General features: G+C 36.4%; 1 protein-coding gene across 1 annotated transcript in view; it reads left to right on the forward strand.

Annotated features, from left to right (window-relative positions):
- Positions 1 to 19,206, forward strand: part of LOC111156350 (carbamoyl-phosphate synthase 1) — a 124,159-nt gene that overhangs the window by 58,346 nt on the left and 46,607 nt on the right. The window contains exons 20-21 of the mRNA XM_022517180.1: positions 642 to 818; positions 4,384 to 4,502. Coding sequence (XP_022372888.1) covers positions 642 to 818; positions 4,384 to 4,502 — 296 coding nt within the window. The remainder of the gene's footprint in view (positions 1 to 641; positions 819 to 4,383; positions 4,503 to 19,206) is intronic.

Below are 19,206 nucleotides of genomic sequence, written 5' to 3' on the forward strand. Positions count from 1 at the left end.
GAAATCACCACATGGTCTTCCTAATTGATTAGTGTACAATCAGCTGGAAAGATGGTGGGAAAACACGTCGAATTTGTCATGGGGAGTTTAGACTCCACCTACATTCAAGATCTGAATCTGTCAGTACTCATTGTAATTCTGAAGGTTTTGTTAATATTAATGCTTAGTTATAAAGAAAGCCAACCTGTCTTGGATTGTGACTGATAACCCATCTGGAAATAGTTCTGTTTTTGTGTTAATATATGTCTGGCTTCTCTTTATTTGTTTTCTGTTTTAAAGAACATTTGCATAAAGGCAAGATTTTATTAAGAAAGTGTCCATATGCTCTTTTCTTGTATTCCTTAGTTTAATATTATGATTGAGAGCAGGTGCAGGCAATTTCCTCAACAGTCTCAGCAAATAAAGCTAAATTCCTGGCGTGGTAGAAGACTGACCTAATATTGTTAAAGACCCATTCTATCAAAACCATGGAGAAAAGGAGAGAGAAAGAAAAGTAACAATAATAACACCTAAATCTCAGTTATATTCTTGTATGTTTTTTTCCTACATCTTTTCTGAAGAACATCCCTTTCTACTTCTGTTTCAGATTCAAAATATATAAGCTCTTTTTAAAAATACATGTTCTTAAATGTGCATTACAGGTCATGGCTATTGGTCGCACCTTTGAGGAAAGTTTCCAGAAAGCCTTAAGAATGTGCCACCCATCTATAGATGGTTTCACTTCCCGTCTCCCAATGAACAAAGAATGGCCATCCAACATAGATCTCAGAAGAGAGCTGGCTGAACCATCCAGCACCCGTATCTATGCCATTGCTAAGGTAATATGTGATAAGGGGCCCAGAGCGACTGTTTTCTTTAGGATATAGCCAACCTGGACTTTTTTTTTTTTTTAATTTATTTGTTGTTTTTTTTTTTTAAAGGATTTTATTTATTTGAGAGAGACAGAGACAGAGATAGCAAGAGAGAGCATGATTGGGGAGGAGAGGGAGAAGCAGGATCCCCGCAGAGCAGCGGGGGAACATGATGTGGGGCTAGGTCCCGGGACTCCGGGATCATGACCTGAGCTGAAGGCAGATGCTTAACCAGCTGAGCCACCCAGGCACCCCGACAACCTGGACTTTAAAGTAAAACTGAAACATAAAATGGTTCTGAATTCAGGGATTTTGGGGAAAAATATAATTTTCTTCACTAGCATTATACTGAAGACTTCTGTGGCTTTTTTAAGATTATTCTATAATTAATGAAATATTACTCCCTCCTTTAAAAATTTGGTTTGAACCTGGACTGAAGAACACATTGCAGGTTTAAAGGATGATCACATAGATAAAATAAATGTTCCTTCCTTTTAGAATGTATCTTGTCAATACTCTTAAGTAGGTCTGATTGTATTGATCTGCCATTTCTTATCCCTTGGATTACTTGTTCCTTGAAAATGTATAAAATTGTATTTTAGAAAGGAAGATGCATAAAATAGTATCATTAGTATAGGCTACCTCAGACTTTAGAATAATCTTTATTTGCATCATTTTCTGTGTTTAGACAACAATAACTCTAAAGATCTTCAGTGATTCTAGGCTTTTTTGTGTAATTATTTTATCGGTCTTATTTTTAGAACAAAAAAGCCCCACAGTTCTCACTTCCACCCCCTGGTTCCCTTTTATGCAAATTAAATGCCATATTAATCTCCCTTCATGTTTACTATGCGTTGGGTTTTGAAGTTTCAGCTCATCTGATTTTATAAAAGGTGACTTGGGCAGCTGGGACCTGTCTGGTCAGAAATCCCTGAATGGCTTTTTGACATTTAAGGAAGCTTAGGCATTAATCCTCCAACAGTATCAAACCACCCTGGAGCTACAAAGCCCCGCTGACCATTTTATACATGCATGTGTGCGTGTGGGACGAGTTGATGAAAATATGAATTTTGTCTTTAAAGAGGAAATCTGTTTTTGTAATTTGCCTTTGTAGCAACAGCAAAATGCTGTGAATGATTTTGAACTCACTGCAACTTTCATGTCCATATACTGAGTCCTGCTGAGAGGGGAGAAGGGGAGGGAATGTTTCCTTCGTTGCATATAATGTATACTCTCCTCATCTTTATGGTTTCTGAATGCAGAACATTAAGTTCCATTGAAATTCTGGCAGATGCTAGTGTCTTTTGATGGACATTTCTCAATATTGAGTTCCATGGTAATAGAGAAATTAACATTTTTCAGTGGGGGTGGGTGATAGCAGCGACGAGAGCTTATTCCAGAAAGCTTTTTACCTTCTTTATTGTTCTTATTTCAGTCTTTTGTTTAAAAAAAAGCATTCCACCAGATTCATATACATATGATTTTTTTCTTTCCAGACAAGGGGCAGTAAATGGATTTTTTTCCTTAAGCCTAGTAATCGTATTTCTGCCATTTTGAGGGGGATGAAAAAGGGAAGTATTTCCAAGTTCCCGGCAAGGCTGTAAAGCTCAAGCAAATCTCTCATTCTTTTCTAACAGACTTATAAAGGATGAGATTTCAGGGGAAATGTGTGGAGGTCCTTTCTCGCACAGAGCACCCTCCATACAAGCAAGAAGTGCAGGGTCTGAGGTATAAATTATTGTCTGCCAGCGCGCCAGCAGAAGGAACTGATTTCTGTTTGTTAGAGGTCATCATTACTGTTCATTGCCCCAGCAACCAGGAACTTGGTGATTTTGACAAAGAGAGTGAGGACGGTGGAGGGCTGAAGGGGAAAAAGAATGAAAGGCGTGAGTAAATCTTCCCTCGCTTTCATGGTCCTTACAAAAGGGCAAGTTGCTCTGAGGCCTGATTTTTGCTGTAGTCTTCTTTCAGGATGACTGGATCATCACCTCTTTCGATCTGGGGAGAATACAGGGCATTATTTTTGATTTGGGAAACATTAAAGTAACCTCAAACTTGTTTGGGATCATTATGAACCTCATTGTAGCCGTGTGACGTGGCAAAGCTGGGGTGCTTGAAGATGAGTTCATAAGACGGGGAGGACCTGGCTTTCATTTAGACTCCGGGGGTGTGACTGTAGTTGTCCTTCCTCATGGTGAAATGAATCCAAGATTCTAGGCCCTCTGACAACTGCGAGGTCTTGAGAGTGTGTGATCATGTGAAAACTTCCTCTGCTCTGTCAAAAGTGTCACTGACTTAAGGTTCTATCCCCCTCATAGTGTTGATGGCCAACAGCTAATTGCACCTTTAATCACTTGGAAAATGAGACAGAATACTGGCAATATACAGGGAGAATTAAACAAAAGAAACATGAATAGAATTATAAAATGAGCAAGACTTTGAGTTCCCATTAGGTGTCGTCTTAACGCTAGTCGACAGAATTATGAGCTGAGCTGTCTGTCTCTCAACACTTATAATCATTGTCTCTCTGGTGCTAGAAATCAGTGAAAGTTTAAAGAAAATTAAGCTCCTTGGGTTGAAATATAACAGCAGAATTACTAGTTACATAAATTTCTTAATGGGATTTTAAAATACAGTGTGCCATTTCTAGAATATGTGGTTTTGGAGTATTATCTGATTATTAATTTTCATTGAGTATAAACATACATCTAAAAATAGTAAAGAAGAAGAGTGGACATCTTTTGAATATCAGGGTTTGGGTTTTGAGCGTTTATCTCTTCTTTCCATTGCCTTTTCTACTCTGCTTAATGACCCATAGTTGTAATTTTACTTCTGAGAAATTGCTAAAGTAAGCTTGTGGAAAAAGCTGAGCTGCCTATCAGAACAGAAGTTATTGCTACACTGTTTTGGAATATATTAGGATTTTGTAAAATGCCTGTCTTAGCACAAAAGTCATAGTAACTGATTCAAAATAATTTTTTTGTTTGAAGTCCTCTCTGAGGAAATATTCTAAAGAAATAACAGTAAGCCAGATTTGATCCATAAATTTTCACTGACTGGTCTGTGTGAGCGTGGAATGAGGTAATAAAACTATGGTATTTGCCAAAGGGTAATTTTCCAAAATACAAGTTAAATGATCATGATATTGATTCTAGGTTTTCCTACCAATTTGACTTAACTGTAGGTTCAAGAGATTCTCTTTAATTCCAAAGAGATGTACCAAATTTAGGATATAATTAGCAACATGGTTATATAAAAAGCAGGGAAGCAGAGCCTGTCAGGGGGATTTTTCGGAGCACAGACTGCTCTGATTAACTCAAGACAGCTCCTTGGCGCGCCATGAGTGGATATAGTCGGCAGCATTGGTAGGTTTATTGGGAGGAACATCAATGATATCCTATCGGTTCCATTCTCAGTCTATAGCCTCAAGCTCTCTGGATAACATGGAGAGGAATGGTTGCTCTATGTTTTCAACCAAATAAGACATTTATAAAATGTTTGCCAAAGAAAGCATCTCTTCTCCTTTTGGCAGGCCTTGGAAGACAACATGTCCCTTGATGAGATTATGAAGCTCACATCCATTGACAAGTGGTTTTTGTATAAGATGCGTGACATTTTAAACATGGAAAAGACACTGAAAGGGCTCAACAGGTAAGGCAGTGTTGTTCTGATTCGCTCCAGATACCTTCTGTGCAGCTTTTGTCTTCCTCTTACCCTCAAGCATTTGGCCAAAATTCTTCAATTCAAAATTCTTTGGTGAAGTTCGTAGTGCCAAGGTTGGTAATCAGTAGCCATCAAGAAATAGCAGTTTTAAATGTTTACCTTTTGAAAGGTATCTTTTTAGCAGTCTTGTACTCCTACCATTGCCATCAAACATAGTGGTATTTTTATTAAGTATTTTGAAGTTATAAAAATTGGTGTACATCTATGAATTCATGTGCTATTTAACTTACCAAAAATTACCTAGATCAAAATGTTATTAATCAGTAATGAATGAATAATATTCTTATTTTCTATAATATTTCTAAGTTCTGAAGTCGGTTTTTCTCTTAATATCAACCTACATATTGCTGTCTATTGATGAGCAAATGTATTCCTTTTGCATTCTACTGATATTTTTAACATTGGGACTTCTAGTTCAGCATACAAATAAGCCACATTCAAGTTCTGTTAATAAATTCTTTACCTCTCACTTATTTACATTTTTATCTCCTTCATGGCCAATTATTTTTAAAATTTCATTTCATGTTCGGAATATTCTGATGTCAGTGCTTTAAAATCTACTTCTTTATTTTTCATGAGAAGAGTGTTTGTTGGGGCACCTCAGGCTTATGAAATCACAGATAGGTTTTAATCATGGATCTTTGATAAGCGGAACATTTACCAATCTAGGAGAGAGAGAGTATAATCCTCTTTAGCTTCCTGCCTTTAAGAAGGTTTGGAAATACACAATTATTGGGAAAAAGTCTCAATTACAAGCCTAGGCATATGTTTAGAGAGAAGGAAATTTTTTTGGGGGGGGTAAGTTATTCTCAAATGATTAGAGTAAATGTAAAAATATTAATCACTTAAAACGTTGAAGACAGTGGAAAGTTCTCAAAGCCTTCATCTGTGGCATATGATTGAGTCACTGTGTTTACCTAATCAAGATGCACATGAACTGGGCAGTAATAACACTTGCTTTTCTTTTTGAGCAAAACGAGGTTCCTTTTCATCTATTGAACAGTTGCCCACAACAAATGCTTGGTTTTGAAAATGGGGGATTCTAATCTGCCAAAAATGAAACTAGCTGTGGTTGTTATAAGTCCTTCCTAGTGATCACATAAAAAGAACACTAGACAGCAAATACGTTAACAATTGAGCCTATACATTCATCTTAGAATTTTGCTGACTTGAGGTTTCCTTTCTTTGGTTTATGAGGCCAGCAGAACTTCCATGTTGAATTATAGTCTGTTCTACGGCTTCCAGTTTCAGACAACTGATTTCAAATGCCTAGGAAACCACTCCAATTAAACCACAGGAGGGTGCTAGAAACTTACAGTGTGATGTTCGTAGCAGTGGGAGAGACCTGGGGTGAAAAATAGCAGCTGTTGTTGTGATTTAAATTTTCACTTGATATACATTCTGATTTTTGGACCAATTCTATGTTTTAATTGAATAGTTTTTGTTGCAACCAGAAAGCAGGTTGAGGTTCTAACTAAGCGGAAATAAGTGTATATTGAGAGTGAAAAATGTCCTCGGAGGATTAGACCCACTTATTGTTACAGATCACTTATCTTTCTGATTTCCACATTCTCTTACATTTATTTGCTGACAATTTAATGTTTTTAGGTTTCATTTTCTGGCATAAGCACATTTGTAAATAGACATATTTTCTATTGTCCATAATGATCAACATTAGAAATTTTTATATAAAGCTTTTAATAATTTGGAATGGTCTAAAACATTATATTTAAAGTCATCTTTTGTCTTAAGGACTCCACAGGTGATCCATGGTGTTGGTAAACCTAAACCTTGAACTCACTATTTTCTGAATGACACTTTATTGTTTAATTCTTCTTGTTTTTTTGGTTTTTTGTTTGTTTGTTTTTGTTTTTGGAGTATCCTAGATGCACACATAGCAATTTGAAAATGATTGTTATTTAGAAGTGTTAAATAAGTAAAAAAAAGAAAAAAAAAAAGAATAGATGTCCACTGAAGCTACCTGTCTCAGTCATTGTGTGGTACATAGAGGTCCGAAATTGAATGGATATCGTAGCTGATGGAGTGTAAGGGTGTAGGACTTGAGTTTTGTTGTCCTATTTTGGTTATCTTCACCATTACCCTAGATTATGGCATCTTCTGCTTTTTCTCAGCCTCTGCATATCCAAGAAGGCTTAGTCATCAAGGCAGATACTACTCCAACAGTAATAATAACTCTATTAGCAGTTGACATTATATAGCTGAATTATGCATTGCCAGTTTCCAAAAAGTTTATGAAGATCAGTTCTTTTTCATTTAAATTTATCTGTGGTTCACTTTATTTCAAAATCTCAACTGTTCCAGCATTGGAAAGTCAGACTTTCCTTGTAGACCCAGGAGGTAACTATTTGGGGTGATTTGACATGGCCCCCAAATTCTCTCTCCTTAGCATCTCTCTGGTGCCAGTGTGCTGAGGTCCCTTTGCACTTTTCTGATAGTCCCCTGGAAAACAGGCACTGGGGATCTCAGCTGGGAGAAAAGGGACACTTAAAGAAGGGACAAAGTATAGAATGCCAGATGTGGGTTAAGTTTCACTTGGTTCCTTTCTTGTGTGTTGGAAAGAGTACAGGCTTTGGAGCTAGTCAGATACATAGGTGTGAAGTTTTCCCCCACTGTGGAATTGCACATGACCTCCCTCCTTTCTCTGGCCTCGCATGCTTTCTGCTAATGTCTGCTAGAGTGTTACTGTGAAACTTAATATAAATGTAAAGGACACTTGGCACACTGTGAATGCCTAAGAAGGTTTTCCCTCATTTCCCCCTGAAAATGAAAAAGCTACTTATTATAATGAAGAGTATTTTGTGATTTCAGACAGATACATTTAAAGACTATTTTTTAGAGTCACACAATTTGCATTTGCTTATGTATTTTATAATATGCCATTTCTTAACTTTCTTGATGATGCAGTGTCACTTGTTTTAATACCAGATGTATTTTTTTAAAAGAAGCTGTGATAGCAAGTAATACAAATGCTATTCTTATCAGAAGATCAATAACACTCCATTATGCTAATGAACAAAAATTTCTATTTTACAGTTGTTAATCGTGCTAAAATTCTTCTAAAATCCAATAAACATCTTTACTAGCAGAGGATGAGAACATCATTCAGATTGATGGCCAGTCTATGCTTTGTATTTACATACAGTCATCTGAGATGAAGTTCAGAATTTGACTCCTAAATGGAATATACCCATGTATTTAGTATATGTGAGTGTCCATAGGCTGGAAAGGGGAAACAAAACAATGTTTGTAATGAGGTTGGCATTATGGAAATAACTGAGTTTTCCATGTCGTGAGAAGGGGAAAATTATAGAAATTCCTTTCCTTGAATGGTGGAAATGAACGTGTGTCATGCTGAGGATAGTATATGAAATCCCAGCCGAGTTCAGGGGCGATGAGACCTTAGACCAGTGTTAGAATAATCAACTCAGTGTCCAGGCTGCAAGTGCTTGCTCCCATCAGAACTTGGTTTGCCATCTCCAGTACACGAACATAGCAAGGGCAGCCCTTGGGAGACTTCCAAAGCAATAGCCATTCTTACCAACTCAGGTGATAGCCATTATTTAGACAGCTTCCCCACTTGAGTTCACTGACTTTCTCCTTTTCCTCTTAAATTGTTTATTGTTGCCCAAGGGCATGCTAGGAAAGTTGACGGTTCTAGGAAGTTCCCCAAATTTATAAGCTGGTGTAGTAGCATTAATCGACCTAGAGTGATAACATATTTTACGGTGAATTTCTTAAGTTTTGAAAAGTTTCTCTTTACTCAGTGTGATGTGATTTGTATCATATAGGATTCCAATGCCTGTAATGCATATGCACTGGGATTTAGGTGTTTAACCTGTTAACTTCATGTTACTGGATCACGTTGCAGGGAGTTTAAGAAAAGTTCAGTCAGAGTTTTTAGTGGAGCTGCAACGTTTGCATAAGCTTTATCCATTGGCTTTCACAACTGAGCTATCCACATTTTAATATGACTATTTTCCCCACACTCTTTCACACATAATGCTACTCCCATATAGCATTTTCATAAATACTCATTACAAGAAAAAAATATACTTATTTTGATCTATTAAAAAGTACAAAAACCTCACCTGTAATCCTTTCCTCCATTAGCATATAGATAGATTCAATTCAGGTCATGCAAATAAACCTGACCTGAAGGGCAAAAGTACAAGTACCATAAATCAAATAAATCAAATGTCAAATGTCTTCATCAGCTAGGTTCTCCTGATGTAACTGATTCCCTGAAGTAACAAAAGAGTGGATTTAAGGGGCGCCTGGGTGGCTCATTGGGTTAAGCCGCTGCCTTCGGCTCAGGTCATGGTCTCAGGGTCCTGGGATCAAGCCCCGCATCGGGCTCTCTGCTCAGTGGGGAGCCTGCTTCTTCCTCTCTCTCTCTGCCTGCCTCTCTGCCTACTTGTGATCTCTGTCTGTCAAATAAATAAATAAAATCTTTCAAAAAAAAAAAAAAAAGAATGGATTTAAAATTATATCTTTTAATAGAGAAAACCAGATTTTGATTCAATCAAACAATTCTGAGTGCCTTCCAAGTGTAAGACAATAATCAGAAAATTTATTGACTACATATCAGTCACTGTTCATTTAATTTTTACCACAACCTAAGGAGATCAGTAATTATCCTGATTTTACAGTTGTAAGCTGAGGCACTGAGATACTTAGCAACTTCCTTGCTATCACATGCTAATAAATGACAGGTGTGAGATCAAACCTGAGCAGGACTCCAGAGCTCAGGATGTTTGAAATTTCACTCCTGTGCTATATGTAAATGTGTGTATATGTATACACACACACACATATATATGAATATATATATGTATTCACACATGTATTTGTACATGTATGTTGAGGAGTGTGGCAAGATGAATTAAACAGAGGGAAATAAGTTTACATATAATAGACACTTTCAATATAGTAACAGTAGTCAATAGAGCATGACAGTCCCATCACCATAGAACTAGCACATATGATAAAGTTTTCAACTATGTTAGTAATTAATAGACAAGCACAGGTACAAGGATCTCTCAGTTGAACCCCTTCTGCTATAAGTAAGGAAGGAAGTCAACTGTAATAAAGCTTGTCTATGAGCAGGGACTATTTCAGGACATTACACTCCAAACATTTTAATTTATAATATCAAGTTGGATTAGCAATTTTAGGTTGAAAGATAATAATGATACTTAAAAAAAAAACCCAACATGAACAGGCAAGAAAAAAACCATGAGGGTGCTAATTACCAGGTTTGAGAATCTGCTTATCTTCTGCTTGTGTCTCTTTAAATTTTTTATTTCCTTATTTTAATTTTTGGGTGCTTTGGCTATTTCTGATTAACATATCAAAATGAATCTGTTGTCGTCCAATTTATAGGTTTAAAAAGAGGGGATATGACCATTGTACAGTTTCCACTATGTAAGTATAGGGGGCTTAGATTTGGATCCATTTCTCTATTAATTGTTAATATAAATTCAATTTACTGTGGATTAATGTACAAATTATCCAGTAATTGCTTTTGTCCAATATTCTATAGCCTTCATTTTTTTACTGTTTTAATTCTGATAATCTTCTTTTCCTCCTTCACTGCCACTTACTGCTATAGTCAATGCAGTCAGAAAGAGTAAAGTACACTTTTGAAGGGCCCCATTGTCATCTGAACATCACCATGTTCAGTATGATAAACTGTGTCCATTGGTAAGTGCTGAAAAATCATAGGTGTGCCTACTGCTTAGGAAAACAATCTAGGGCAAACCTGGTGAGTTCCACTTGGGCATTCAAGTGCTAAATTGAGCTCAGTAAAGTTGGCCATTTCCCTGCAGCCACAAACTTCTGGCAGATGTAATAATGCAGGTGTCACCTTAGCTGGAACACTCCCTTTGAATGTCCTCTCCTACACATGTTCGTTTCTATCGGCTTTTTATTTAACTTGCTCATGAGGCATGGCAGAACCATAAAAGAACCTTTTGTGCTTATATTTGATTAAAGTTTTCTTGGGGAAAAGTGTCACCTAAAAGTTGTTAAAACTTAGATATAAGACAGAAAAATGTCAGCACTTTGCTTTCTCATAGTAATTTGTAGTTTCTGATAGAAAAAAACCCTAATAATGAAAAATTTTAGTCTTAAAGGGTATCAAATATAGAAATAATTTAGGGAAAGAAATATATATATATATATATCCTTATATATAAAATATAATTGCATGTTATAATTTTGATGATACTTTATTCTGGATATGTTTGTGATACCATTGGTTGTTTTCCCCACTCCAGTCTGAACATTCATATATATACTAAGTACAGATGAATATGGGAATGGTGATGATTGGACACTTTAATGGAACCCATTGTCTTGATTTGCAGAAAATGAGTGATGTCCTCTGACCTCACCACCAATTCACACTATATTTCTGAGTCTCAGTTTCTTTCTAGTTAGAAACAAAACAAAATACAACAACACACAAAAAAGCAAACTCCATTCTTATTTTACTGGGAAGCCATGCAACTAAGATGAATATATAACATATTATGTGTGAAATAATTAACTCTAAAGGAAAATAATTTTATCAATTACTACATGTTACCATTCCATGGTTTGACTTTATACCCTAAACCACTTATCTAATAAACCACGTCAAGAATACTAAAAATTGGAGCTTACATGAGAAAGTTATTTTTTTCTATTTGAAAGAGGAGTATTACTGTGGGAATTTCTATGCCCCTGTGAACTAATGCCAAAAATAGATTTCATTTTTAATTTGTTTTTATGTTCCATGTGATAAAATATTTTAGGTGATGTCATAGATTTGATGGCCCTCCATTAATTTTTTTTAACTGACAATTTATTGAATCAGATAGAATGTAAAAGTTTACATCAAATATTTAATTTTCTGAGAGTCTTCATTAAATTCACTATTTAAATAACATTTACAAATGTGTATTTTGAAAGTGTGAGAGAGAACTTGATTCTGGCATGGGCAAAATAAATGTTTTACTCAAAATGTTTCAGAGTGATATTTAGATAATTCAAAAAACAGATATGTATTTTGTGTGTATTGATTCTTAAATACTGATAGTTCAAAAAATCTTAAGTTGATTTAAAATAAATATACTCATAATTTGCATGTACCTATTAATAGTCAAGAATTAATAGATTATCTCTATGTCATTATCTCTGATCTCAGCATGATGAGTTATGTATTTACTAGATGGCATTTCTCTTTATTAAGAGCTCTTATTGGACCATATGGTATTTGTTCATCTACTCAGTCATTAGTATTTATTAGGTACCTACTATGTGCAAAGCTTGGTACTAGGTCCAGTGCCATCTGTCGATGGATAATTGTTAGTCATTAACCTGTCTTCATTGGGTTTATAATCTATATTTGAAGGTTAAATATATACACATGGCTATACAGAAGATAGACACTTTTAATAGACCAACTAGAGGCAGGAACACAAATCCAGGAAAGTTAAATGGAGGTTAAAAACAAAAGCTCTAAGACCTCTGCATATGTTACCTCACATAAAGCGTTCATTTAAGACTTCCTAGAAGGTGTGCCTGCCTACCTCATGTTTTATAAATGAAACAATGGCTCAGATGTTTAAGTAAACTTTTTGAGATTTCAGAGGTAGTGCCCATTGGAAATAGGATTTAAGTTCAGGACTTGAGGAATCCAAGGACAGCATATATCCCTTCAATATACCCCCCCAAATAAATCCTTCAATATATCCCAATGCCAAGGGAGCCAAGAGAAGAGAAATTTTAAAACAGAATAAACAAAATCAGAAGACACTTTCAACAATATTGTGTGGTTTAGGGAGAGTAGAGAGCGAGAGAATTGAGCAAGTCTTCCAAATTTGATGATCTGGAGGAAAGAGCAGGAACTAGACTCTAAGAACCAAATATGCAAGAAAAGAGAGGAAGTGGGTAAATGGATGAATTTTACTTAGGAAGCAACAAATCATGTTTGCTCTTATTTTGTTATGTTTCTACTATGTTTCATAAAAGTGAGAATCTTACTGTAAAGAAATTAAGTCTATGAACAGAAATTAAAGTGGATATTATCTACCTATTTGTTCAATGTAGGTAGTAGTTGGAAGCACATAGTTTCATTTCAGTGTTCTCTAATTATTTGATGCATGTGGGTACCATCCTCCAATTAAATTGTAAATTCCATTAAGGCAAATTGCAAATATCATGTCTTGATAGACTTTTATTATAAGCTTTTCTTAAGAGCTTTTGCTGATTTGTGTGAGCACAGAATAAAGTTCACTATACTAAGGCATAGCATCAGCTCTGAAACAGATACAAATGGCTTCCAGTTCTTTATTGATCATATATTTTCTTGGGCATTGGCAGACAGTGTCTTCCATCAAGCAAAAACTCAAAAATATTTGTGTGATAATATGCCCATTAAATAAATGAATACATATTCTTGGTAGAAAATGAAAATCAGAATTTCTTAGTCATGATAAAGAGGAGAAATTAGAAAATGCATTTACAGTTCCTGGTCATTTCGAGACCCACAGAATGATTACCTGAAAAATATTTAGTCTAAGATACAAATTCACTGTGTTGGAAGACATTGTAAATCAACATCTCCACATTTTCATTTTTTTAAGTGACTATATATTACTGATTAGGTAGGAAGACTTTGAATAAACTGCTTTCTAATAAAAGGGGATTTATCTAATTGCTTTAAATTATCAAATGGAGACATATATATTGGAAGCATTATAATACCTACATATGCATTATAAAATCTATATTGCCTGTTGACAACAAGCCAAAATTTTTATATTTTTTGATTAAAAACAAAAAACTATCCAGGTTTTCAAAATTGCAAATTTTCTTAAAAGTTGTTGTGAGAAACGTTCACTAATATTTACAAGTGTAGTGAAGGTTCTAATTTAATTAACCAGTGGAGAAGGTTAGGGCAAAAAAGGTATATTATTTATAAGAGATCTATATTTCTCTTTTGACCTTAAGGTGCATTTCTGTTATGATACGAGTGGGAAATATCACCATTCTATTTTCGTGGATGGTGAAACTGAGTCAAATTGAGGTGTGTGTCATGCTTTCTGTCACAGCAGTCAGAGGAAAGAAAGGAATCTAGCCCTGGGCTTCTGCCTGCAGTTCTAGTCACTAACCCTTTTCAAAGCTTCTTTTTAGAGATATGACTTTTAAATCAGACAGCTGGAGATCAGTTCCTCCTTAGCTGTCAAGTTGTGAGCTGTGTGTTTTCCTGCCTGAATTGTTGACCCCACTTAGAGCAGAAGCATTGTAAGGGATGTGCCCTTCTCTGGAACTCTTGTGGGGGAAACACAGAGGCCTGGCAGGGAGACAGCCCTGGCGAGTCACCTTTAAAAGATGTAAACAGAATTTTCAAGGGTATGGAGAGCTGGGATAAGGGTTTTCCTTTCACGTTTTGCCATATTTCAAATAGAAGACTGTCTGTATACAGGCATTCATACATACACATATATTTTTTCTTTAAATAAGATGCGAACACCTTATCCTCCATGTTAATGCAGGTCAGTAAAAAAATTTCTTGAAGTGTACAATGGAGAATACATTTACATTAAATTGTCTGCCTCAGCTGTAGTTACAGAAGCTAGATAATCACTCACTGACCCCCAGAATTTTTTCACCTGCCCATTCATACCTGAAGTGTCTTTATGGTGGCATAGAGCCCCTGAGTCCGGCCTTGGAGGTAAAAATGCATGATTTCTGTCCTACGGAGTGTAAGGTAGTGGCCATGCCTCCCCACGGTGTAGAAAATGCTTGGGTGCACATGTTCTCCAGAAGATCAGTTGTGATTTGCAAGGAGAGCTGAGTATGTTGGCCCTCATGTCAGGGGAGAGCTACGGGAATGTTGCAGAGGGAGGAAAAGTCTGAGAAATGCTGAGACGATGGGGCCACATATAAGTGACGTTCCAGTTTTGTTCTGATGAATCGCTCCTCCTGCTTCTTCCCTCCTTCTCTCACTCTTTCTCCTCCCTGGCACCTGCGCTCTTCCCCTTCTCCCTCATGCCCTGGCATCTGCATTTGTGAAGCACTTATTTACCTGCTTGGCATTGTGTCAAACGCTTCACAGATTTATCATTTTGTCTGTCTGATAGGATTGTTCTCTCAGTAGAGTTGGTGCCTGACTCTAGATCTGGCCAGAGATATTTACTCAGGATTGAAATAGGAGGTTAGACACTCTTTGCCAATGACACATAATGATGATAAAGTAACGGCCATCACCTCAGTGTGAACATGGCCGTGGTGATATTACACATGCTGACTCAAACCCTCCCCTACCTAACCCTACCTACCCTACTTAGCCCTCCCCTACCTAGCCCTCCCCAACCTAGCCTACTCTTTAGCTGATGGACTGGTATAATTGACCATCCTTTGCTCTAGGCAGCTTGAAGGGAGAGCTACTCAATTTGCTCTTGAGTATATAGTCATTAGCATGAAGTAAATGAGAATTTTTGCTGTCCAGGGTGTTAATATTTATTTTTATGTCTTCTTCTGAAAAGCACTCAGTGATAAAGATTTTTGATTTCCATGTAGGTAATAATCCTCAAATTAACCAATCTAACGTGATATGTTATCAGGAATTTAAAACTAGAATTTTTCCACATCCTCCTAGAAATGACTTTCCATTTTATCCCCTCCCTTTCTGGAACGGGCTTACTTTTGCTCACTCAAGAACTAAAAAAATTTGGTCAAAAATTATTCCTATGTATGTTACATTTAGCAAGAAAAAAATCTATGCAGCATTTATCAGTAGATAAGTTTCAGTTAAGTAATTTATTTTAATAAGATTCTAAGTAATAGTTTTTAGAAGTCAAAGAAGGTTATATATTGAAAATTATACTGTTGTTGCTTGGAACAACACATCTGGTAGGTGGAAAACTACTCTGTGGAAACATGATTTTCTTTAAACAAAGATCATGGAGAGGTTGTAAAATATAGGACTTCCAAATAAATTTATTTGTGAAAGAACAGATTTTATAACATCAAAGAATGCTCATTTAATCTCAGTTTTCTACTAAGGCCTTATACAACATTTGTTTTTGTTGGATTTAAATTCTGGACATATAAAAAACCTATATTTTGGGAAAAGCCAGGGTTTTCCTTACTGAATACATCTTAATTTGGGGGAAAGGACCTATTGAATGGATTTAAAATTATAAATAAACTTATTAATCAGAAGTAAGAGAAGCAGTATTCTATGGTATGCACTTTGCCCTTTAGTTCAATCTGATCAGGTGAAAGTTGTTTGGTAAAAACATGCTTTTTTGAATGTAACAGAACACTTTCTTATACAATTATAGACATGACTTACTACTGTGACAGGGTGCATTCTGTTTGTTTTTCATCATTACCAAATCTATGGCAGAGCATAGGAGAGTCACAGCATTTTCAGCTAGGAATCAGTGCGATATAAAATGTGATTTATTATGTCTCAAAAATTACAATTAACTTAACCTATATTAGGTCACTTTCCGCATTATTATTACTTGGTAGCTATAGACTATAATCATGATACTATAATCAGTATTATATAAGTTGTTCTTACCAGATCGAAAATAATACCATAGTAATTCTGGATTATGGTGATCACTAAAGATTGGCTAAAAAAAAGAATGTTAAGATTCATGGATTAAAAATTGCCTGCTTAAAAAGTATCTACAGTATCATTTGCTCATAAGCTTTTCTTCTTTGTGTGATTCTGTTGTTTTTAGTAGCCTTTAAGGTGAAATACAGTTTTAAGTGTCTGGTCCCTCGAAAGTCAACACTTGTAAGATTGTAGCATATTGCAATAGCGCTAAGTGGACCTAGATCTTCATAGATAATTTTCATGCTGGTGTGCTCTCCCATGAATGTTGGATCACTGGGTATTGTTTGCCCTGTAGATGAGAGGTAAAGATCAAGGTGTTCTTTAATTCCTCCAAAGACCTCACGGCTGTATAGTAACAAAGCACCGTGCTTTGAAGAATTAAGAGAAAATAGCAGAATTTACCCAATTGCCTAGGTCTCATCCTTTGCTTTTCTAAACACGACTGCTGCTTTTGAAAAACATTTTTTGCAGTTCTCTTAAGGAAAATTTTGCATTTCTCCTTGGGGGTGGGGGAGGGAAGATGAGAAGACAAATAACTTCTCCCCTGCTTGCGTTATTGGGATTGGGGCATGGTCTTGAACCGGCAAAATGCCAAAAATAATCCTTGAAACCATGCAAGAGTCAGGGGAAAGGCTGACTGGGGGGGGTCTCAGGGCAGAGAACACGAATCTTACTCTTTTTTCCGTCCTTATTAAAGCAGGTGTCATTGCTGAGGATCAGGCCCTCATGCTTCTCTCAGCTTCTGCCTTTTCGGGGATTTTTAAAAAGAAGGCAGTAATAAAATCGCAAGCCCATCCATCCCGTAATCGTAGGCCAAGTGGAGTGCTCATTTTCGCGTTAGAGTTTGTGCAATCTGGAGAGAAATTTGTTTAGTATTACTTGTGAGTTGGTGGATCAGATAAAAGCCAGTCAAGTGGAAGAGAGGACTGTGTGAAGTGTGCTGGCTCCCTTGGTAATTGCCATGCTGCCGGCGTTCCTCCAGTCGGTTAATAGATTTCCCCAGCTCCTCTGTGCCAGGTGAAAATTTCCTCATTAAGGGGAATTTATTCCATTTCCTTTTATCATTTATTATTGAAGACTAAGTGTGAGTGGAGGAAGTTGCGGAGATGACAGGGTAGAATTTTAAACAACAACAACAACAACAAAATCTACGTTGGAAGTCAGAGAGAGACAGGAGAAAGGCTCGTATTGTTTATAAAACCAGAGAACACACAAGAGACTTCCCGCTGTAGAAGCTGAGCCCTGCTGTCTAACCATTAAAAGATTATGGCAGAGTGTGTAAAAGTCTGATTGTCTGTTTTTAAGGTGTTTTTCCCCCTCCAAAAATTTCAGAACTGTCATTTTCAGCTGCTAAGTAGAGAGAAACTGAAGATTATGAAAAGGCCAACATCACAGCTATCTGCTGTTTCTTTGTGTTAGTGTTTAGCTTCTTTTATGCGATGAGGGAAGTGTAACCTTTGTAGAGTTTGCCCCTGAACTCTGAAAGCAAGGAAAGCTGGGAGGGGAGAGAAGAGTTACATATATGGCATGTTTCCCAGAATGCAATAAAGATCAGCAGAAACATACCAGCACACAGACATACATACCAGATAACAGACGGATACTTTATTGCACATATTTTAAAACTGTGTGCTTTTCTGCAATAGGCACCGTTCAGCTGATCACATTCTTGCTTGGTATAATGCTCCCTTGATTTACAAGATAATATAAGTGGATCATTCCCTATTGAGGCTTCAGGAGGCGGTTTGGAATCACAAATTTAGCATTTATACTTCTTTTAGTAATTATTCTATTTTGAGTTTGTTCCAAATTAAGGCTTTTATTTTCCTTTGGAAAAAGAGAAATAGTATAGCCCTGTCCCTAAAATAAGCTTTCATCTAACTTGATTTCTCTAAAAGAAAAAAAAAAAAAAATCTCCCTCTGATGGAAGTTCTTTTTAGCAGACAAAATGGAGGCCAGCCCAATGTGGGCAAGATAGAGATGAGGAGCGCGTATCCGAATCTCCACATTGTTAGATGAGCTTTAAGTTCACTTAAGATGATTCATCTTGCATTTGACTCTGAAGAGGTTTAACCTTATCTAAATCACTGGCCCAAAGCTAATGAATCGTGTCTTCAAACTGTCTCTTCTTTTATTTTATTATAATGGGACTCAAAATAAAATTTTGTATCAGAACAAGTAGGGAATAAAGTCAATTTTCTTCCCTATGTAATGACATGCCGGCCAGCTCTGTGTCAGACAAAAGTAGCAGAAAGAATGAAATATAGAGAGAGGCAATCAGCTTCCTGTCTTGGAGTTCGGGGTACCCCACAGAATTAGGGTAGCGGTGAATGTGGGAAGGGATCTAATTTATCCGTGTCTTTGTAACTGCTGTGCTGGGTCAGGATCAACATGTATTAAAAAAAAAAGAAGAAGAAGAAGAAGAATCAACATTTATTCTGTCAGTGAGGAGGACTGAAATGCTTTACACTATTTGATGAACATGCCTGAAAAGTAGAAATTAATAACCACAGAGATTTAAATAAAATACTACAGAAGAGATATCACTTTGAATTTCATATGAACATACCTACCTAGTATTTGCATTCAAATTAAAAGAGAGGAACATGATTACATTCATATGCCATTCCAATTTAATACACCCTAATTTTCAAGATGTTAAAAAATGTCCTAACATGCTATTGATCTAGCTATTTGAAGATTGAGCAAAAGTTAAAAAGTTGTTTTGCGCTCACCCAGAAGATATTCTGGGAATCAGCTTGTAAGCATGCACTCTGCAAGTCTGGCTTGATAACATCTGCTATGGGAATCTCACCTGGTAAGAATTGAGGGGGTGCCTATGGAGAAGTAAATTTTCAGCCCCATCCTGAAATTCTATCATTTGTGATTCATTATTCTGTGTTACTGTTGCTCTTCTCAGGCATCCCCTTTAAATAATGAAAATTCTCTGGTGTGGAGATGCTATGGGGAGCAGTAATGATTGAGTTA

This window comes from Enhydra lutris, unplaced genomic scaffold, assembly GCF_002288905.1.
Source record: "Enhydra lutris kenyoni isolate GAN:26980312 unplaced genomic scaffold, ASM228890v2 scaffoldscaffold1, whole genome shotgun sequence".
Taxonomy (NCBI): domain Eukaryota; kingdom Metazoa; phylum Chordata; class Mammalia; order Carnivora; family Mustelidae; genus Enhydra; species Enhydra lutris.